The sequence below is a fragment of the Chelonia mydas genome, chromosome 2 (assembly GCF_015237465.2).
Source record: "Chelonia mydas isolate rCheMyd1 chromosome 2, rCheMyd1.pri.v2, whole genome shotgun sequence".
Lineage (NCBI taxonomy): Eukaryota > Metazoa > Chordata > Testudines > Cheloniidae > Chelonia > Chelonia mydas.
Genome location: NC_057850.1, coordinates 3,830,375 through 3,853,053, shown reverse-complemented (window position 1 = coordinate 3,853,053; position 22,679 = coordinate 3,830,375). Strand labels below are relative to the sequence as shown.

General features: G+C 51.2%; 1 protein-coding gene across 2 annotated transcripts in view; it reads left to right on the top strand.

Moving 5' to 3' along the window:
- Nucleotides 1–22,679, top strand: part of ARHGAP39 (Rho GTPase activating protein 39) — a 430,277-nt gene that overhangs the window by 346,448 nt on the left and 61,150 nt on the right. For both annotated transcript variants that reach the window (XM_043538964.1, XM_037891871.2), the window contains one exon: nt 9,241–9,314. In XM_043538964.1, the coding sequence (XP_043394899.1) occupies nt 9,241–9,314 (74 nt within the window). The remainder of the gene's footprint in view (nt 1–9,240; nt 9,315–22,679) is intronic.

The window sequence follows — 22,679 nt, the reverse complement described above, 5'->3', positions numbered from 1 at the left end:
CAGGCAGGGGGGCACCGCTGGCACCGGCCGGGAAGGAGACGCAGCACCCCGGGCAGAGGGGCACCGCTGGCACCGGCGGGGAAGGAGACGCAGCATCCCGGGCAGTGGGGCACCGCTGGCACCGGCCGGAAAGGAGACGCAGCACCCCGGGCAGAGGGGCACCGCTGGCACCGGCCGGGAAGGAGACGCAGCATCCCGGGCAGTGGGGCACCGCTGGCACCGTCCTGGAAGGAGACGCAGCACCCCGGGCAGAGGGGCACTGCTGGCACCGGCCGGGAAGGAGACGCAGCACCCCAGGCAGAGGGGCACCGCTGGCACCGGCAGGGAAGGAGACGCAGCACCCCGGGCAGAGGGGCACCGCTGGCACCGGCCGGGAAGGAGACGCAGCATCCCGGGCAGGGGGGCACCGCTGGCACCGTCCTGGAAGGAGACGCAGCACCCCAGGCAGAGGGGCACCGCTGGCACCGGCAGGGAAGGAGACGCAGCATCCGGGGTGGAGGAGCACTGCTGGCACCAGCCGGGAAGGAGACGCAGCGTCCCGGGCAGAGGGGCACCGCTGGCACCGGCAGGGAAGGAGACGCAGCACCCCGGGCAGAGGGGCACCGCTGGCACCGGCCGGGAAGGAGACGCAGCATCCGGGGTGGAGGAGCACCACATCCTGCTGTGGCATTTGTCAACAGAGCTCCTCTGGAGTGTGTGAGGAAAATGTGGAGAGATGGGTCCTAACTACCATTCCGATCCAAACCCCCTAGACCTGAGTGGGATGGGGAAGGTAGGTCTGGCTCTGGATCCCAAACCCTAGATGTAGCATATTTAGAATCCAGGCCTACACCCTAACAGTGAATTCCCACGCTCCTATTGGGATCATTTTATCCAGACCCCCCCACGCACCCCCATCTGAAATAGTTGTGTGCCCATCAGTCTATTTCCCAGAGCTTTGACAGTGTGATTTTACAGCCACCCTTAGGAGGCTACTGCTGAGTCTTCTCAAGCAGATATTCTACCTGTTGTTCTCAGCCATGGCTCCTCCCTTCATCTCTGCCTCAGGGAAGGAAGTTGCAGCCCCAGCCCCTCAGAGAGGAGAGCAACCTGGCACTGTGCTCGCAGATTCCCGAGGCGGTACTGCTAACCCGTGAATGGGATGAGACCTGGCTCCTGCTGCTGATTCACTGAGCAACCTTGTGCAGATTGTTCCCTCTCTGGGCCTCAGTTCCCTCTTCTCTACAATGGGAATAGCAGCTACTTTCCCAGGTTGTAGTGAGGACACAGGCATGGAAGTTGGCAAAGTGATTTGAGTTCCTTGCATGGACATCACTCTAGGGGCACAAAGTATTGTATCAGATCCCTGGGCTTCTCGCACTTCAGCGTTCTCCTTCTGCTGCTCACCAGGGTCACTCAGAACTTCACAGCAACATCAGGAAGGAGCTCAGAGACCCCTGCTCCAAAAACACAGAACTCTGCTACTTGAGTTGAAGGAGAATCTCTGTTAACTCTCCAGGGCCTATGACACACAGTTTAGCCTTTCTGATTACATCCAGCAGAGAGCACTGGTGACATACACTAACCCCAGCCAGTTCGTTATGCTGCTTTTACTGTTTTACACAAAGAGAACGCGACTGTTGCACTGTAAACCACTTCAAACTCCGGAGATACCAAAATTAAGGCTACCCATTTACCCTTAACTCTGCCCCCTTGTGTGTATGTACTCCAAGCCTTCCTTTAATCACATGATCACATACCATCTGAAACGTAATCACAGGAAGATCTTTCTGCAAAGTGTGCAGCTGCCTTTCCTAATCCGCACAGGGTAAGTCAAGTGTTCACCAGGAGACTCTTTCTGTGCCAAATTTCAGCTTTCTAGCATCAGCCTTTTCAGCTGTTGAAGCTGGTCTTAAAAAGATTACAAGAATTTTGTTAAATCAGGTAAAGGGTCATTCCCCCTCCCCCTACTCAGAAACAGCCCTACTGTTTTCTCTCAAACTTTCCAGAAAAAATCACCTTTGAACAAAGACCAAAAGATTACCATTTCAGGCCAAAAGTTGGAAATTTCAGCAAATGTTGAGTGAATTTCAGATGGCATAGGGCTGGGGGCAGGGTTTGGAATAAGTCATGAGTGACTGAAAGGGACAGACTAGAATTATGACCATATTTTCAAACTAGGACGCTTTTGCAGCAACACTTTTGAGGCTTGTGAAATACTGCTAAAAAGGACAGTGCTGATCTGGTCCTTACTGCCAGCCTCTGGCACAGCAGCAGCATTGCCAACGCCAAGCATGCCAGACCCATGAGCTAGACCCCCCCAAATCGTGAGACTGGCTTTAAACCAGAGATTTCAAACCCCCTAATGCTCTGGGGTCTGTTTATATGCTGTCTGGTGTTTGAGCCAGTACGTTTTGCCCTTTCAAGCTTATCTATGAGGGCTAAACACTTCCATTAAAAAAAAAAAAACCCACAAGATTCGCACTTCACCACTTGAATAAGGAGCTGGGGCTTTAAGAAAAACACCAAACAACACCAGTCTCTCGATGAAATCCTGAGACTTGGCAACACTGGAACAGCGTCATGGGCCGATTTCTCCAAGTGGAGGGTTTTCCAGGGACTTAGTGCCTGAATGAGGTTAGCATGGACATGCTTTGAGCAGAACTGTCTGGGGAGTGCGGATGCTTGTTGAACTTTTCCTTTCACTCCAAACGCTGTTGGTCACGCTGAACGCTCATTCCCCGGCCTCCGTTCCTGGTAAACATACAACAAATGCTGCTCCGCACGGTTCTGAATCAGAAACATTTTGTTTACAAAATAAATACAATAAATGTAACTGATAGAAACAATCTCCACCCCCCCCCACCTGCTCTGACTCTCTCACTCCCTCTCTTCCTTCCCTTTCCATTTAGCTGATCCCTGCCAAGCTAACTCCCTCTTCTCCCCCTCCACAAAAAAAATTGTGGAATGCACGTGCTCTTTGCTGCTATCACACTGATCACTCTGCTTGTGTGTTACACCCTCTTTCCCAACCCTGTGTCTGTCTTATCTATTTAGATTGTAAACAACTCAGGGTGGGATTATCTACTGTGTTTTTGCGGATCCTAGCACAAAGGGGCTTCAAGTTTTTTCTGGTCCCTAGGCACTACCATAATAAACATGGTTAATAATAACAACAAAATCGGGATCTTTCATGTGTCCTTAAAGAACCTCTTAGGATGCTGGGATTGTCTCAGCCTAACCGGCCTCACTTAGCTTCAGTGAAAACTCTTAGAGAGGCTGAAAACAGAGGGGGTTAGAATGGAAACCGTTTGGCATCCTTAATCATAACTGTTGCTGCTCTCGGCTGCAACCACAGCTGCTGCTGCTGCTCTGTCTCACAATGCAGGGACGGTCTGTTTGACCCTTAGCTCCAGCTGAAGGTTTGTGTTTGCAAGGACACAGAGCATCAATCAGGGTTTATTGCTTTCTGTTACTACATGGCAACCATGTAGACATGACCTAATGAATCAGGACCTGTTCCCTACTGTGGAGTGATAAATTGGCTCTGGGATCTGTTAATTATTTATTTTTTAAAGCCCTCCTGCATTTACGCATGTAGGGAATGAGTGAGGACAGATCAGAGACAAACAGGAAGTAAATTTGAAATTGCTCCCTTTTTTGTGCAGTGAAATGAATCTGTCTCATGATATTGTGTTTTCCCCTCTGGTGGTTGTTAGAGAAGTTCATCTCCCCAGATGGGACACATTAAAGGACATTTCTCATTGTCACAGACCAGGGTGTGGGCGGTCAGGCCTAGTGGTCAAAGCCATGGTAGTCATTCCTAGTGATCAGAACTGGAGTCAGAAACCAGGAGGCAGAGCCAAAGTCAGAGCTGGAATCAGGAAGCAAGCAGAGAAGCGGGCAGCCTGGAGCGAGGCCAGAGCAAGATAGGAGCACGGTAAGCAAAGCAAAGTAAGAAGTCATGGGATAAGAGGGAAGGACCTCTAATGGATCAGTAACTGGTTAAAAGACAAGAAACAAAAGGTTTTCACTGTCCCCCAAGGATCTGTCCTAGGACCAGTGCTGTTCAACATGTTCATAAATGATCTGGAAAAAGGGGATGAACAGTGAGGTGGCAAAATTTGCAGATGATACAAAATTATTCAGGATAGTTAAGTCCAAAGCTGACTGCGAGGAGTTACAAGGGGATCTCAGTAAACTGAGTGACGGGGCAACAAAATGGTAGATGAAATTCAATGTTGATAAGTGTAAAGTAATGCACGTTGGAAAACATAATCCCAACTATACATACAGAATGATGGGATCTATATTAGTAGTTACCACTCAAGAGAGGATCTTGGAGTCATTGTGGATAGTTTTTTTTTTCCGTGTCAGCCAAGCAGAGTGGTCAACCAGGTGGCCCTGCCATGGCCCAGCTGTGCTCATAGGCTGCCTGGAGACTGGGCAGGCATAGCTGCAAGTCCTTATTCCTAATGCTTACATGGGGTTGAGCATCGTGAACTCCCAACTAAGGTTACATCTCTCCTGGGGTGAAATGCAGCCTGGTGCAGAGGGCCAGCATGGGGCCATAGGACTGAAGCAGGACTTATGTGGTGTCTAGGCCATGTGCTGGCCCTCAGCCTGGGGGTCAGCTTGGCCACTAGATCCGAACCAGTAATGCCACGTTCCCTCTGCACTAATTCCGCTCTTAAGGAACGGGTCTCTTGTTACTTGTCCTTCCCCATTACTCACCACAACCTTGTAGTCCCTCTTCTTCCAGGACAATTAACTGAGTGGCTAACAAGGCCCAGGAAAATATTTCCCCCTCCCCCACCCCAATAATGATCTCAGCTTCACCAACTTCAAGCATTTGAAAATTGTGACTCTTCCCCCTCCCCCGCATCATGAGATTGTCTTAAAAATGATGAGATATTTTAAAAAAATAATAATCTGGGGCTCCTTTTTGTTGCCCTTCTGGGTTTTGGGCCTGTAGGGAGTCATGTTTTCAGGATTTTCTGTGTAATCACGAGGACTAGAAATTTACTTTTTTCCTTTAATGAAAGCTGGGAGTCTTGTTTAATAACCTGACTCCAGGTGCTGGGGCTTTAAGAACAACACCAAGAATTGCAAGACTTCCAGTAATATCATGAGAGGTAGTGCTATCCAACTTCAGGGCAAGGTTCTGCTCTTGGACTTCCCTTCTGATTTTTTGCCGTCCTTGGAGTCTGGGGTGATGGGCATGGTAAGAAGCTAAGTAAATCCAGATTGGATGTTTTTCTAAATAATCTCCTCTAAGAGTTGTATGGGGGCAGGTCTCTGGCCTGTGTTACAGAGGCGGTCTCACTTGATGATCACCATGGTCCCTTGTGGCCTTGGAATCTATGACTCTGAAAAAGTAGATACACGTGTGAATCTGCCATTGGGAGAGTGCACCATCGGGGGCAGGTGCCATGTGGAGGATCAGGATGGAACGAAGTAGCATTCAGCTGATGGAGAGTGTTCTTACGCCTTTCGTTCGCTGGGAACTGAACTGCTGCTGCTGACGTTGCTTGCATTCATTATCGCTGTTTCTTCTCCCTCAGTTACATGTCATCAATCGCAGCTCCCATCTCCGCCATTCTGTCCCGTAGTGATTGTCCTCCCCTTTCCTTGTACTGCTTCTGTGTAAGGGGCACTGGAATGTACTGTACAGCCACGTGTTGCATGGGCAGGTCACAGCTGGACCCACGCTGTGTCCTGTCCGCTCTATGAGGGGGTGGTTTTAAAGTGAAAGTGATCTTTGCCTCCTGTAGTCACTGTTTGGAGGTGGATGCTCAGGAAAACAGTGCATTCAATGTCTGTGGCATTAAAACTTTGCTTTTAAGGAAACTTAGGGTCTGATCTGAAGCCCGTTGTCTTCAGTGAGCATTGGGTCAAGCCCTTGCTGAGTTGGTCTGCATATATAGGAGCTACTTACGGTGCTTCCAGATTGGAGCTAACTATGGTGAGCTACGATAGAGTGGCAGTCCCTTAAGCTCTGAAAAATGACCCCATAAAAACAGCCCCCGGCGGTCCTTGTCACAAGGTGACTCCAGATCATCTTTGCTCAGGATCTAACACAAAGATCAGTTAAAAGAACAGGAGGACTTGTGGCACCTTAGAGACGAACAAATTTATTTGAGCATAAGCTTTCGTGAGCCACAGCTCACTTCATCGGACGCATTCAGTGGAAAATACAGTGGGGAGATTTATATACACAGAGAACATGAAACAATGGGTGTTGCCATACAGACTGTAACCAGAGTGATCAGGTAAGGTGAGCTATTACCCCCCTCTGCTCCCCCTCCCCACTCTCCTGCTGGTAATAGCTCACCTTACCTGATCACTCTGGTTACAGTCTGTATGGTAACACCCATTGTTTCATGTTCTCTGTGTATATAAATCTCCCCACTGTATTTTCCACTGAATGCGTCCGATGAAGTGAGCTGTGGCTCACGAAAGCTTATGCTCAAATAAATTGGTTAGTCTGTAAGGTGCCACAAGTCCTCCTGTTCTTTTTGCGGATACAGACTAACACGGCTGCTACTCTGAAAAAAGATAAGTTAAGGAGCTCGTATTCCTGCTGGCTGTGGACTGGCCGCTCTCAGCAGGGCCGTCCTTAGGCATATGCACCCATACGCAGCTGCATAGAGCACCATGAAATTTGGGGCACCAAATTGCCCCAAATTTCATAGTGCCCTAGGCAGCTGCATGCTGCATACGCAGCAGCACCAGCCTTGGCGACCAGCCCTATCCCTCAGCCGCCCCCCCCCCTCCCCCGCGGGCTGCGCCCACTGCAAGGGGCAGGGCCATCCCTAGAGGGGTGTAGGGCGCCGTACAACTCCCTCCTCCCCACCTCTTCCCCTTCCCCCCTGCTCTGCCCCCGGCCCGCCCCCATCCCACCTCTTCCCCCAGGGACCCCACGCTCAGCAGCGGGAAGTGGAGCAACCCTACCCCAGCCCGCTCCACTCTGCCAGCTCCCAGCCATGGTGCTCCGCTTCCCGCCGCTGCCGGTGAGTGCTGGGGGGGACACCTTTCCCTCCCCCGAGTGCCATGGCTGAGGCCAGGGCAAGGGAAGTGGAGCAGGTTCCTCCTGGCCCCCTGCTAATCCCCTGGGCCACTCTGGGCCTGTGGGGCCCCCAAAAGTGCCCCCCCACAGCTCCTGCCTCCCAGACCCTGGGTGAGGGGTGCGCGTAGGGCACCCAAATGGCTAGGGACGGCCCTGGCTCTCAGTTAGCAGTCTCCCAAAGGTGGCACAGCAGAAGTGGCCCTGCGGCAGGGATAGACAGAACAGGGGAGTGGTCCTACGGCTTGGCTCAGGGAGCGAGTTTCACATGCCGGGGGTGGTGTGGAAGAAAGCGGGCTGGTGCCAGTAGGCGAAGCAGATGAGTGGGCAATGGAGCACAGGGCTTTGGGGCGACGCAGTGAGGTACGGGAGTGGATAGGCAGGAGAGACAGGTGCGAAGGGCCTTGGAGTGGGGCACTGGAAACTTGTCCTGGTTATGGTGGGGAAGCCAGTGAAGGATCTGAGGGGTGGAGATGCGGCGTGACATGGTCAGAGGAACGAGCCAAGAAGATGATGTCAGCAGCAGCATTTTGAATGGGCCCAAGTGGGGGTTGGGATGGGAGTCGTGGAGGCAGAGCGGGAGTCGAGGCAGGAGATGCTGAGGGATGGGAGACGTAACCATGCGGGTAGAGAGGAAAGGTCAGATCCTGGCAATGTTGTGAAGGGAGAACCGGCAAGATGTGCGTATGGCCTGGCTGTGGGGGCTGAGCAGCTTAGCAACCTGAGTGAGAGGGAGGAGGGCGGCGCTGCTGGTGGCAACAGAGAAAGGGGGAGAAGCCGAGGAGCTCCGTTTGGGGTCCGAGTGTCAAGCTGGGCTCCTGGCTCCTGCAGCATCCCCTGTAGTGCAGGTTGGGTGAGCCGAGTGCTGCCCCCTGTGCTAGCTCCACACCACCATTGTTCTCCGAGGGCTTGTGGGACGGTGAACGAGATCGGACTCTGCAGCTGAACGTGGGTAACCGTTGTTTTGATGAGCCAGAATAGAGTCCAGCTCTCTTGTGCCGGCTCCGCAGGGCTAACTGGCGCAAGAGGCCCTAAAAACTTATTCTTGCTTCTTGCGTAAACAGCCCTGACCCTGGATCCATCCAGGGGCGAGTCTGTAGATGGAGGGGCGTCTTTACAAAGTCGCCTGCTGACGCTAACTGCACTTTAATAGCAAAGTAGAACGGAAGCCCCACACCCAGTTATCTCACTGCAGCTCTGGCCATGTGCAGTGACCATGCTTTTCTGTCGATTCGTTCCGATTGGCTGCAACATCCATCACATGACCAAAAATAACTTGGAACTGTAGTCTATAAAATCAGGAAGAGTCATGTTAAAAAAAAATCAATCCATCAAGCAGTAGTTGGGAGTCTAAGGGGGATTTACTGAGCATGCTCAAAAGCACCACGCTTCCAGAAACAAAGGTAGCCAACACCTGCGCTCTGCTTCTGGGTTTGTAGTTTTCTATTAAGCAATAGGCAATTATTATTAAAACAGATTGTGCCTGTCTCTTCCCTCCAGGCAATAACCCTTGAGAACGAATGATATTCTGAGCACTGCCTAAGGGATTTAGACACACGGTCCTCATTAAAATCAGTGAGAATTGGGCCTCTGAACCCCAAGGCAACTTTGAAAATATCACCCCAAATCTTTCCTCCAGTGGGGAAATCAGGCCCCAAGCCCTTGGCCTTCTGGTGGTGGTGGTGTTTCTATCCTCACTCGTGATCAGGTAGCCCTTATGCCTTCAGAATGAGATTCATAGTTTGGCCTGGCACTACGCCTCTTGGAATCAGATGCGCTCCCTTTCCTGGGACAGTCCCGCTGCCTGGGTTAATTTCACAGCTGGAGGTAAGCAGCTTTTAGGGCCTGGTCTCCAAAGCCTGGCATGTACCAGTCAAGCACTGGGTGCCTCACTGTGCAGGTGCTATTCATACCTGCTTTATGTGCAATTTTGGATGAAACCACCCCTGTGCAAAAGGATCGGCAGAAGGCCCAAGCATCACTGAGGTCCTGTGTCAGCCCTGAGCGCTGCCTGAGAGGTGCAAAGCATCCAGGGCTGACGTGGGACCTCAGTGGTGCCGAAGCCTTGTGCATTCCCTTCTGAAACCCCATCCCTGAGCTTTCCCGAGGGCCTCTACAATGGATCACAGGGCTCCTGCTTTTCCTATTTCCTGGAACATCTGGCTTGACTCTCTGCTCTCTGTTTTCTCTTATAGGGGTGGCAATAAGCACTTACGCCAAGTACTGTTACAACAAGCTCCAGAAAGCAGCCTTGACAGGAGCAAAGAAGGTATCGTCTGGTCCCTTTTTGCTTTGTTTCTTTCACGTTGGCTTCCGAGCCAGCTGGTATGAGCAAATGTCCGACTGTAATTAAAGCATGCCCAGGGGGGTGGGGTCATGATAGAACCACGTGGGGGTGGATGGAGAGTGTATTATTTTCCCAGTCCAGGCTGTTTGCTCCCGTGTTCTCTATCTTTCAGCCTGTTGAGTCTATCCGAAGTCTAGAGCGTCCTGCATGTCTTGGAGATGGACTTGGGTAGAAAGATCAGCTCATTGAGGTGCAATGTTTGTGTTACAGTGAAAGGGGAGAACCAGCAGAGATGGACTCAAATGGAAAAATCTGCAGCTGGATCTGGAATGAGTGACTCTTTGGCTTGGCCCAGTATAAAACACTGGGGCAATCATCTGAACTAGATTTCCAACCAGTCTCTTTGTTCTGCATTTGTACAGCACCTGGCACAGAAGAGTGCTGGCCTGTGCCTGGGCTCCTAGGTGCTGCTGTAACACAGATACCTGGGAGTGGTGCATCCCAGGCCCCCCAGAGACCAGGGCCCCGTTGTGCTAGACTCTGTGCAGACACATGGTAAGAGCCAGCCCATGCCACCAAGGAGCTAATCTAAATAGACCAACGATAGGCAGGAGGTGGAATGGCGGCACATAGAGGGGAAGTGACTTGCCTAAGGTCACCCAGCAGAGCAGTGTCAGAGATGGGAAAAGAGCCCAAGGCTGGGGATGGTGGCGTTGGAGGCTTGATTCAGGCTCAGGCCTGTAGCCCAGAATCCTACCTGAATCTCCAGTTTCATTTAGGCCTGTGGAAACTGGAGAGCTGGAGCTGCTTTTAGTTGGGCAACTGGAGCTGCATGTTGTACTGGAGTTCAGGATTCCCCTAGGCCTTTGTGTCCAGTAGACAGCAGCTGTTTTTGATACAAAGCACCTGTCTCTCCTCTCGCTCCCCTGGGAGTAACTCCACTGACTTAGTGTGGGAGCAGAGACTGGGCCCCTAGAGTCCACTGCTGTGAGGGACCTGATTCTTGACTCTGTTGGCCTTTGAGTAGCCAGTTTTTCCTACCAGCCTGGTGTGAGCAGAGATTGCTTCAGGTCTCCCTGCTTTCCCTGCTGCTCTCAGATCTGGCCCTTTGCCCACCACGTGTCCACTTCTGCTTTGCTGTCCAGATGGAAAAACAATCCTGAATTTATTGCTCCCGCTGTTAGTTTATGGCCCCCGTTGTTTTTATGGGAACCGAAAAGTAGGGCAAGTGCTGAGCAGTGGAGTGAGATTTACAGCTGCTTGGGGAGCCAGTGCTCCATCAGTGTTACAACCAGGCCTGTGCAGAGGAACGACCTTCCCAAAGCCAGCCACGCTGCTAGGCAGCTCGTACTCACAGCCAGCACCAAGGGAGAGAATATTGCGAGCGCAGTTCCCAGGGTGCAGACAGTAGCACGATGGGTCCAGTGGGAGAACCTGCTCGCACACAGGACAGAGGCCTTGCTGAGCTTGGGCCTGATCCAACACGCACTGAAGTCAGTGGGCGTCTTACCACCAAGTTCCATGGGCATTGGATCGAGCCCTGTGGTATGGGAACCCTGCTTACTGCCTAGTGCAGACAGCTGAGTTAGAGGCTAGTCCATTCCGCTGAGCCCTACTTGAAACCTCTGCAGACTCTGCTGGCTGGGAACAAAACCCACCGGATCCCACAGTGCCCAGTGCCAAAAGGCAGGAGATCATTGCTGGTCCCTGCTGAGAGATGGGGGCCACGGTCCATAGAGACATCTGTTGCGCCTGTGTGTTCACATGCCAGGTCGGGGGGAAACCCTGTGGTTTGACAAGAGACAGCTCAGGTTGGGGCCTCTGGTGGGAGAGCGGGAGTGCTGAGTACCTGCGACGGATGGGCATTTTGGGGAAGCCCATTCTATGGCTGGGCAAACCTGGTCCCTCGGTGGAGTTCATGTAGGACGAGTCTGTTCGTCCCCAGGGTGCTAACAAGCTCAGATGTTACTTGCTGTCTGCCATGTGACCCTCGTCACAGCGTGGACCGGAAAGCCGGCAGGGCAGGCACATGTGATTTCCCAAGATGTCTTGGGTCAGGCCCAAAGGAACTGAGCATTGCTTCCCTTAGAGGGAAGGACCTGCTGGGTAGGAATTCTCAGGAGCAGCCTGGGGCTCCCTGATTGCTCACAGGCTTCACACAAGCCACAGAGAATGAAATGAGTTTGCTGGGGCTTGGCCCAGATCCTGGGCATGGGTGCCCATGAACAGAATCAGCAGCCCACTTGGCACTAACTGGCCCCTGAGGACTCTGTGGGCTGAAAGGACTGAATTCCTCCCGCGCCTTTAGTCGGGGGTCTCTCCAGGGCAGAGGTGAGGCCCATTGGCAGGGCAGTGGGGGTGGAGTGGGGAAGCTTGACCTGCCACCACCCAGGCAGTGCTGTTCTGGGAATGAGTAATGGGCTTCGATCTCCTGGACTTGTAACATGCTTCTGTTTCTCTGCAGTGCGCCTGTCTTAGGTGAGAGGCTGCAGCTGGGTATTTCCTGCTTCCCCTTGCCTAGGCCACCTGCTGGGGAGAGGGGTTACCATCCATTCCTTCCTCCGTGCACTCACTGTTTCACCAACCTGCTCTTGCTCCCTCTTAAAGCTGTTTCCTCCCTCCCGTCCCTCCAAGCCCTGATTTCAGAGCCCTGCTGCCAGCTGTCTGTTCTGCTGCAGGGCACAGTGCCAGCCTGCCAGGCATGCCACAGCCCTGCAGCCTCTGCTCTCACTGGTATGTTACAGTCTTCCCGCTCACCTTGAAGAGACACCCCCCTCTCCACGATGCATGACACGGGAGTTGACATGGCATGCTGCATGACACGGACGGCTGGGAGGCTTGGGGTAGGGTCCAGCCACAGAGGCAGTGCACAGGGGCCCGGGAGGATCTGGATCCTGGAGGCAGTGCCGGGCGTTCACATCCCAGGGCAGATCTGTGGTGGGAGTCCTGAGGATCTAGATCCTGGAAGTTGGCACAGGGCACTGGAGCGGGGGGTTTGTGGCATGGGAGCCTGGGGGGCAGAGGTATCTAGATCCTGTAGGCCCTGCTGGACAGGGGTGTGTGACATGGGAGCCCAGGGGGTGTCTGGCTATAGGAGGCCATGAGGGGTGGGGGTGTTTGACGTGGCAGCCCAGGGGGTGTCTGGCTATAGGAGGCTGTGAGGGGTGGGGGTGGGTGACGTGGGAGCCCAGGGTGTATCTGGCTGCAGGAGGCCATGAGGGGTGGGGGTGGGTGACGTGGGAGCCTGGGGGGTGTCTGGCTGCAGGAGGCCGTGAGGGGTGGGGGTGTTTGACGTGGGAGCCCAGGGGGTGTCTGGCTATAGGAGGCTGTGAGGGGTGGGGGTGGGTGACGTGGGAGCCCAGGGGGTGTCTGGCTGCAGGAGGCCATGAGGGGTGGGGGTGGGTGACGTGGGAGCCTGGGGGGTGTCTGGCTGCAGGAGGCCGTGAGGGGTGGGGGTGGGTGACGTGGGAGCCCAGGGTGTATCTGGCTGCAGGAGGCCATGAGGGGTGGGGGTGGGTGACGTGGGAGCCTGGGGGGTGTCTGGCTGCAGGAGGCCGTGAGGGGTGGGGGTGGGTGACGTGGGAGCCCAGGGGGTGTCTGGCTGCAGGAGGCCGTGAGGGGTGGGGGTGGGTGACGTGGGAGCCCAGGGGGTGTCTGGCTGCAGGAGGCCGTGAGGGGTGGGGGTGGGTGACGTGGGAGCCCGGGGGTGTCTGGCTGCAAGAGGCCGTGAGGGATTGGGGGTACTGGAGGCAGTGTTGGGATTTTTCTCTCTCCCTAGCAGGGGTTTTGATGGCAGGGCTTACTGCCTAAGCACATCGCTTACTGGTTTTCTGTTTGGTAGTACAACCCCCGTCTCAGCCTGACTGAGGGGGAGGGATAGCTCAGTGGTTTGAGCATTGGCCTGCTAAACCCAGGGTTGTGAGTTCAAACCTTGAGGGGGCCATTTCAGGATCTGGGGCAAAAATTGGGGTTTGGTCCTGCTTTGAGCAAGGGGTTGGACTAGATGACCTCTTGAGGTCCCTTCCAACCCTGATAGTCTATGATTCTATGATACCGTAGTACACAATGCTGTGTTTTCACACACAGCCCATCAGCCGGAGCGCTGACCTGTCTCAGCCAGTCCAGCTGCTGGCATGAAAACAGAGGGAGTCCCATGGAGGAGTTCCCATGGAAGGGACTGTGACAGAGACCATCTCCCTAAACCGCATCCCCCAGTGTCAGACTGCTGGCCAGCCAGACCACCTGGAGCTGGCAGGAGCATATCATGGTTCAAGTCCAGGGTTGGTGATAGAGAACCCGAGCCCGCCCACCCCTCTGGGTTCCAACCCAGGGCCCTGGGGCAGGGAGTCCAGTGGCCTGCAACGCGTTCCCCCAGAAGGGGGGCTGGAGGTCCCTCCCGCACAAGCAGATGCTCCGCTCTCTCTTCTGCAGTGGCTTGCGGCTCTGTGTTGAGATCAGCTTCAGGGCAGTGCTGGCCTCCTGCGGGAGCTACCAATGCAGGTCTGCTTCTTGGCACTGACTGCCCTGACTGAGCTGTGCTGCCCTTTTAAACGCCCCCTCCATTCAGAGCACGCCCCGCGGGCGCAGCTGGGCAGAGCCTCCTCTGCCCAGAGCTGCTCCTTAACATCCCCCCCCCCGCCTGATTGTACAGCCCATCACTGGGCTATAATAGCGATCGTGGCCCTCCTGTAGCACCATCAAATGTGCTCAGAGCGCCGCACAGTTACGAACTCAGCCTCGGTGATGGGGAAACTGAGGCACAGAGTGGGAAACTGACTTAACCATGGTCCCACAGCGAGTTGGGCGGAATTGGCAATAGAACCTGATTCCCAGTCCTGTGTCCCCACCCCGGCACTCTCCCAGAATTTCCTGAGAGGGCTGCACATTGGCTCCCATTCCACACCAGGAAGCTGAATGCATATGGGGAGAGGCCACTCTGGCCCCTTTCCATCTGTTCCTGTTGCACCCACCTCCTTTTGTGAGCTTAGTGCCGGTAAATGGTGCCACATGGACAGCCCTGGAGGTGATGGCCTCATGGCCTCTGAGCAGGTACAGTGCAGCCCGTGGAGGCCACCCCTTACCCCCTGCCTGCCCCGCATGCCCTAGCCTTGTGCTCCAGCGCCAGCTCCTGGGATGAGAAGGGCCCTCAATCTCTAAGGCACGTTCTGTCCTGGGCCTTCCTGCAGAGACTGCCCATAAGGAAGCCAGCTGTGGTGCTGCCAAAACGCCATTAGGAATTGGACAGAGGGTCTCAACTAATCACAGGCCACCGAACAGCTGTTGGGTGGCAACAGCTGTCAGCCGCTGGACTGGAACTGGTGACCTAGGGGTGAAAGGCGCTGTGTCCCACCGCCTGTCGCCTCCAATGCAAGGAGATTATCCAAAAGGCTGTTTTATCTCTTGAAGAAGAGCTGAGCTGGACTCGGTGTTTGCTAGCCTAAAATGTAGGGCAGTGCCCAGGAGACACAGATCTCACTGCAGCCTCCCCGAGCTCAGTCATACAAGACAGACTGGAGCTGGAAAGTCCCAGGAGCGTGTCAGAGACGAAAGACAAGTGTTTCTTCCAAGTTCTTGTCTACAGAGAGACCAGAGCATGAGTCATAGGGCAGACTCGTTCCCAAGGATTTCAGCACAATGGCAGCATCTCAGGTGGGCGGATGGAGCAGGAGAGGGAAGGAAATCTTGAAAATATTCTCCTCGTCAATTTAAAGAAGAAGAGCCTGGCTGCTTCTCATGGTCTCCCTAGAAAATGCAGTGTCCGAGCCAGAGCACCTCCCCACAGAGCAGACAGACAAATGATAAACCCTGGAGATCCCAAAGGACAGATGTCTGGGAATCCAGATCCCAAAGGCAGCAGCAGCAGTAAGTGCTTTATCTCTAAGGACACTCATATTCTCATGGAAGGTGGGAGGCAGCACTGAGGAGAAGTCCACAGATTCATAGATGTAAGACCAGAAAGTAGCACTGTGATCACCTAGTCTGACCTGCATAACACAGGCCATGGGATTTCCTGAATTATTCCTGTTTGAATTAGAGCAGATCTTTGAGAAAAACATCCTATCTTGATTTCCAGCGACGGAACCCTTGATAGCTTTTTCCAGTGATTAATTACTCTCACTTTTAAAAATTTGCCACCTTATTTCTAAATTTGTTGAGCTTCAACTTCCAGCCACTGGTTCTTGTTAGACCTTTGCCTGCTACATTGAAGAGCCCTCTATAGTCACATATCTGTTCCCTATATAGCTACTTATAGATTTTGATGAAGTCACCAAGGGCTTCTCTTTGTTAAGCTAAATAGATTGAGCTCCTTGAGTCTATCTCTATAAGGCAGGTTTTCCAATCTTTTAATCATTCTTGTGGCTCTCCTCTGAACCCTCTCCAATTTATCACCATCTTTTTTGAGCTGTGGATACCGGAACTGGACACTGTATTTCAGTAGTGGTTGCTCCAGTGCCAGATACAGAGGTAAAATAACCTCTCTATTCCTCCTCGATATTGCCCTGTTTATACATCCAAAGATTGCATTAGTCATTCTGGCCACTACATCGCACTGAGGGCTCAAGTCCTGCTGGTTATCCACCATGACCCCCAAGTCCTTTTCAAAGTCGCTGCTTCCCAGGATAGAGTCCCCCATCCTATAAGTATGGCCGCACTCTTTGTTACTAGATGTATGGATTTACATGTATCAAAACGCATATTGTTTGCTTGTGCCCAGCTTACCAGCTGATCCCGATTGCTCTGAATCAGTGACCAGTCACATTGTAACAGAATAATCAGAAAAGGAAAAACTTTCCCTTGTCCCTGTGTGAAAATGGCTCCAAGAGAGACCAGACCTTTGAGCAGGGACCAAGGGCTCCCTTAGTTCCGACAGGGCCTTCTACAAGGAGCAAGCTCTGGAGCACACGGAGGCATGTAGACAGGAAGCCCCTTTGCGCTACACAAACAAATTCTGCTGTTTGCTACATCCGTGTCAATCCAAAGAGCTATGTGGACTAGAATGGGATTTACACCCACAGCACTGAGAGCAGAATCTGGCCCACTATGTGATTTAGCCCTGACCAACAAGGGAGTGTTTGTCACATCCCAGAGGGGTTTGTAAATGACAGTAATTATAAATGAAGGCTGTGCTCAGAGAACTGCTGGAGCATGTGAGTTACTGATGTATCCAGCTGCCGTCACTCCAGTCCTGGGAGAAATAAACAGCCAGGCAGTCACTAACGAGGAGTAATGTGGGGAATTAAGGACAGGACAGTTTAGGCTGAAGATCAAGAAAACATCCTGGTGGTTGAGATATGCCACGCTGTGGAGGGTTGTGGTGTAAACCTCCTCTGAAAAAGCACAAGAACAAATCCACACAGACACACCCCTGGAACTCCGACCTGGGGTATTCTGTCTGCTACCCAAGATCCATAAACCTGGAAATCCTGGACGCCCCATCATCTCAGGCTTTGGCACCCCGACAGCAGGATTGTCCGGCTATGTAGACTCCCTCCTCAGGCCCTATGCTACCAGCACTCCCAGCTATCTTAGAGACACCACTGACTTCCTGAGGAAACTACAGTCCATCAGTGATCTTCCTGAAAACACCATCCTGGCCACTATGGATGTAGAAGCCCTCTACACCAACATTCCACAGAAGGATGGACTAGAGGTCGTCAGGAACAGTATCCCCGATAAAACCCAGTGGCTGAACTTTGTGACTTTGTCCTCACCCATAACTATTTCACATTTGGGGACAATGTACACCTTCAAATCAGCGGCACTGCTATGGGTACCCGCATGGCCCCACAGAATGCCAACATTTTTATGGCTGACTTAGAACAATGCTTCCTCAGCTCTTGTCCCCTAATACCCCTACTCTGCTTGCGCTACATTGATGACATCTTCATCATCTGGACCCATGGAAAAGAAGCCCTTGAGGAATTCCACCATGATTTCAACAATTTCCATCCCACTATCAACCTCAGGCTGGACCAGTCCACACAAGAGATCCACTTCCTGGACACTATGGTGCTAATAAACGATGGTCACATAAACACCACCCTATACCGGAAACCTACTGACCGCTATACTTACCTACATGCTTCCAGCTTTCATCCAGACCACACCACACGATCCATTGTCTACAGCCAAGCTCTACAATACAACCCCATTTGCTCCAACCCCTCAGACAGACAAACACCAACAAAATCTCTATCAAGCATTCTTACAACTACAGTACCCACCTGCTGAAGTGAAGAAACAGATTGACAGAGCCAGAAGAGTACCCAGAAGTCACCTACCACAGGACAGGCCCAACAAAGAAAATAACAGAACGCCAGTAGCCATCACCTTCAGCCCCCAACTAAAACCTCTCCAACGCATCATCAAGGATCTACAACCTATCCTGAAGGATGACCCATCACTCTCACAGATCTTGGGAGACAGGCCAGTCCTTCCTTACAGAGAGCCTGAAGCAAATACTCTCCAGCAGCTACATACCACACAACAGAACCACTAACCCAGGAACCTATCCTTGCAACAAAGCCTGTTGCCAACTCTGCCCACATATCTATTCAGGGGACACCATCATAGGACCTAATCACATCAGCCACACTATAAGAGGCTCGTTCACCTGCACATCTACCAATGTGATATATGCCATCATGTGCCAGCAATGCCCCTCTGCCATGTACATTGGTCAAACTGGACAGTCTCTACGTAAAAGAATAAATGGACACAAATCAGACGTCAAGAATTATAACATTCAAAAACCAGTCGGAGAACACTTCAATCTCTTTGGTCACTCGATTATAGACCTAAAAGTGGCAATTCTTCAACAAAAAAACTTCAAAACCAGACTCCAATGAGAGACTGCTGAATTGGAATTAATTTGCAAACTGGATACAATTAACTTAGGCTTGAATAGAGACTGGGAGTGGATGTGTCATTACACAAAGTAAAACTATTTCACCATGTTTATTCCCCCCCTCCACCCCCCACTGTTCCTCAGATGTTCTTGTTAACTGCTGGAAATGGCCCACCTTGATTATCACTACAAAAAGTCCCCCCCGCCCCCACCCCCACCCCTGTTCTCCTTCTGGTAATAGCTCAGCTTAAGTGATCACTCTGGTTACAGTGTGTATGGTAACACCCACTGTTTCACGTTCTCTGTGTATATAGATCTCCCCACTGTATTTTCCACTGAATGCATCCGGTGAAGTGAGCTGTAGCTCACGAAAGCTTTTGCTCAAATAAATTGGTTAGTCTCTAAGGTGCTAGAAGTCCTCCTTTTCTTTTGGCGAATACAGACTAACACGGCTGCTACTCTGAAACCTGTCACTAGGGATGTTTACAGGTAGGAAGGACATAGCCCTAGACAACATGCTGTAGGATAGGCTGATGTTACAGCCCTCATTCATCTCTAACTTCTCTGTTATTATTCTGGGATGGTGATTTCCCGTCACCAGCCTGGGGCTGTCTCCCTCCTTCATTCTAATGGTTGTGCCAGCTCCAGTCTGGAAGCACCTATACAACCTCACCAAGGAGGCAGGCTTGAGCAGAGAGGCTCTCTCATTGCCCGACTCTCAATTTGCTCTCCTGATTAAAGCATGTCCTCTTGCTCCATCCTCGCTTTGACAACAGCATTGACAGCTTCTCTAACTTAGCGAGTGCCTATCAGTGTCAGCTCAGCATATTAAACTGTCGCTGCGAATTTGCATTATCCAAACAAGGCAGTGGAGACAGAAGGGGTGAGATCTTCTCAGCAACACTTGCTCTCTTCTCCCCAGGCTGAGCCCCATCACAACCCTGGAGTAAGGGAGAGGTGGCGACATCAAATTCTCCTGGGCAGGCAGGCCTGCCTGGTGCTGGCTCCCTGGGGGACACAGAGCCCCACACTTCCTGAACTGGTCTTTTGCAGCCGCCCATGCTAGAGGAGGTCATGGACCTTGGAGTGGGCAGGTCCCCTGCCTACTCTCTGGCCCGCTTCATTAGTTCAAGCACAATAGCACAGGCTATTTCTTGCCATGTGATGGGATTTTTCAACCAGTCATGAATCAGGAGTGAGGAAGCCTTACATGGGATAGCAGAATTGCCAACCCCTAGCATTCAAAACTCAGGAGTCAGACCCAGAAAATCACAAGACTAGCTTAAAAACCGTGAGGTATTAAAAATAATAAATGTGGGGTCCTTTTAGTTGCCTTCAGGTTTCTGAGCCTTTACAAGTCCCATTTTCAATCTGTTCTCCGCAACCACCAGGGCTACAAAAACAGAAAAGCCAGTAATAACGGGGGATTTCAGCTATCCCCATATTGACTGGAAACATGTAACCTCATGATGGGATATGAAGATAACATTTCTAAACCTCATTAATGACTCTTCTTGGAGCAGCTAGTCCTGGAACCCACAAGAGGAGAGGCAATTCTTGATTTAGTCCTAAGTGGCTCAGGATCTGGTCCAAGAGGTAACTATAGCTGAACCTCTCAGTAATAGCAACCGTAATGTAATGAAATTTAACATCCTTGTGGGAGGGAAAATACCAAAGACACCCACCCCGGTAGCATTTAACTTGAAAAAGAGGAACTACACAAAAATGAGGAGACTCGTTAAACGGAAATTAAAAGGAACAGTCATAAGAGTGAAATGCCTGCAAGCATTTTAAATTTTTTTAAAACCGCATGATAGAGGCTCAAACTATATGTATACCCCAAATTTAAAAACAAACAAACAAGAGGAACAAAAAAATGCCACTCTCGCTAAACAACAGATTAAAAGAGGCAGCTAGAGACAAAAAGACATCTTTTAAAAATTGTAATTCAGATCCTACTGAGGAAAATAGAAAGAAGCATAAACTCTGGCAAGTTACATGTAAAAGTATAATTAGGCAGGCCAGAAAAGAATTTGAAGCGCAACTAGCAAAAGACACTAAAGCTAACAGTAATTTTTTAAAGTACATGAGAAGCAGGAAACCTGCCAAACCATCAGGAGGCCACTGGATGATCAGGATGCCAAAGGAGCACTCCAGGAGGACAGAGCTGTTGGGGAAAAGCTAAATTAATTCTTTTCATCAGTCTTCACTGTAGAGGATGTGAGTGAGATTTCCACACCTGAGCCATTGTTTTTAGGTGACACATATGAGGAACTGTCCCAGACAGAGGAGTTTTAGAAACAAATTGATAAATTAAACAGTAGATGGTATTCATCCAAAAGTTCTGAAGGAATTCCAATATGAAATCGTGGAACTGCTAACTGTGATATGTAACCTATCGCTTAAATCAGCCTCTGTACCGGATGACTGGAGGATAGTTAATGTGATGCCAATTTTTACAAAAGGCTCCCAGTTATATTGTATGAGTGCTGTAGCCAGCTACTCATGAATTACACTACAGAGCAAAACCGCAAACTCCCAGTCCCAGAGTTTCCCCAGCAGTGTGTGTTTTGTACTGCCCAGCTCTCTCCTGGACAAAACAAGCTCATATAAAGTCTGCCATTTTATTAATACAGAATGATATGTACAAATCCTGTTATCCCAGTTGGAGTTTCCTAAACACTTCAATCCAAATACACTGGTTTAGATAAATCAGTAAAACAAGTTTATTAATTACAGAAAGAGAGATTTTAAGTGACTACAAGTAATGAGGCATAAAAGTCAGAATTGGTTACAAGAAAACAGAAGTAAAACACAACTAATGTCTAACTTAACAAGCTAAGTGAATTCAAAGCGAAAGTCTTTCTCAGCACGTTTCAGCAGTCTTACCGGCTGAATTTCTTTCCATCAGGATCCTCTCCCAATCCAGTGCTTTTACCTTTGTTCTTCAAGTGTGGTCGATGACGAGGATAGAGAGAAAGGGAGAGAGAATTTGGGGTGTTTGCACTCCCTTCTTATAGGTTTTCTCCTCTTTGAGAATCCTCTCCGGCTGAGGTTCAGGTGAGAGAAAGTCTGTGCGGATGGGAATCCCCAGCTGTTTCTTTGTCACAATGTAGATTTTTGCCCACATCCTCTTCCTGCCAAAGAATGGCCACTTAGTGAAGTGATGGTCCATTTGACTTTGTTGGCACCTGTCTGAGGTGTTGGCTAACCTTTTGTCTGTGGGGAGCTGGTTTGTGACTGCTCTCCAGACTTGGAACATGTCTTAATAATATCATACAGTAAAATCTTATAACTTTACACACATGGACGATGGGTGGAGCCCCCCTTTGGGGAGGCTAGCCTCTGGCTCTGTCCCTTCTGCCCATGCCCCTGGAGCCCTGATCCCTCCCGCTCCCCCCGCAGCCAGAGCACTGGGACCCCCTGCGGCCGGAGCCACAAGCCTCCCCCGCTCCCACCCGGAGAAGCCTGACGCGCGCTCCCCGCAGCCAAAGGAGCCCTGGGCCAGCTGGAGCCCTGAGGCCTCCCACCCCGGCCAGAGGAGCCCTGGGCCAGCCGGAGCCCTGAGCGCACCCCCCTCCCCCCCGCCAGCTGGTGATGTGCCTCCCCAGATCCCAAGCCTTATCTCTTCTCTGGGAAAAGCTCTTCTCTTTCAGAAGAACTGGAGCTTTTGATATACCCCATGCAGGTTCCGGAGCAACTGAGGGAGATTACTGATGAACCCAGGAAGCTGAGTAACACGTACTGCCTTCTCAGTCGCCCTGGAACCTGCATGGGGCATAATAATCAGCAAAAACTTCCCCATCAAACCGGCATCCGGCAGCAGTGGCTGCGCCGGGGAGGCTGAGGGCCTATTATACCCACCACCCATGTTTACATACAATGTTGCCACACATATTTTACAAGGACTATAACGATCAGCAAATTATGAGTTTTCAAATGACACCTCACAAGGCATACTTTGTACAAAATTTATCATCTTGTAAAAGGGGTGAATATAAGGGTATCGACTGTCACACCAATCTATTAGAATTTTTTGAAGGTGTCAACAAACGTGGACAAGAGTGATCTAGTCAATATAATGTACTTGGACTTTCATAGATTCATAGATACTAAGGTCAGAAGGGACCATTATGATCATCTAGTCTGACCTCCTGCACAATGCAGGCCACAGAAGCTCACCCACCCACTCCTGCGAAAAACCTCACCTATGTCTGAGCTATTGAAGTCCTCAAATTGTGGTTTAAAGACTTCAAGGAGCAGAGAATCCTTCAGCAAGTGACCTGTGCCCCATGCTACAGAAGAAGGCGAAAAACCTCCAGGGCCTCTTCCAATCTGCCCTGGGGGAAAATTCCTTCCCGACCCCAAATATGGCGATCAGCTAAACCCTGAGCGTATGGGCAAGATTCACCAGCCAGATACTACAGAAAATTCTTTCCTGTGTAACTCAGATTCCTTTCAGAAAGCCTTTGACAAGGTCTATCACCAAAGACTCTTAA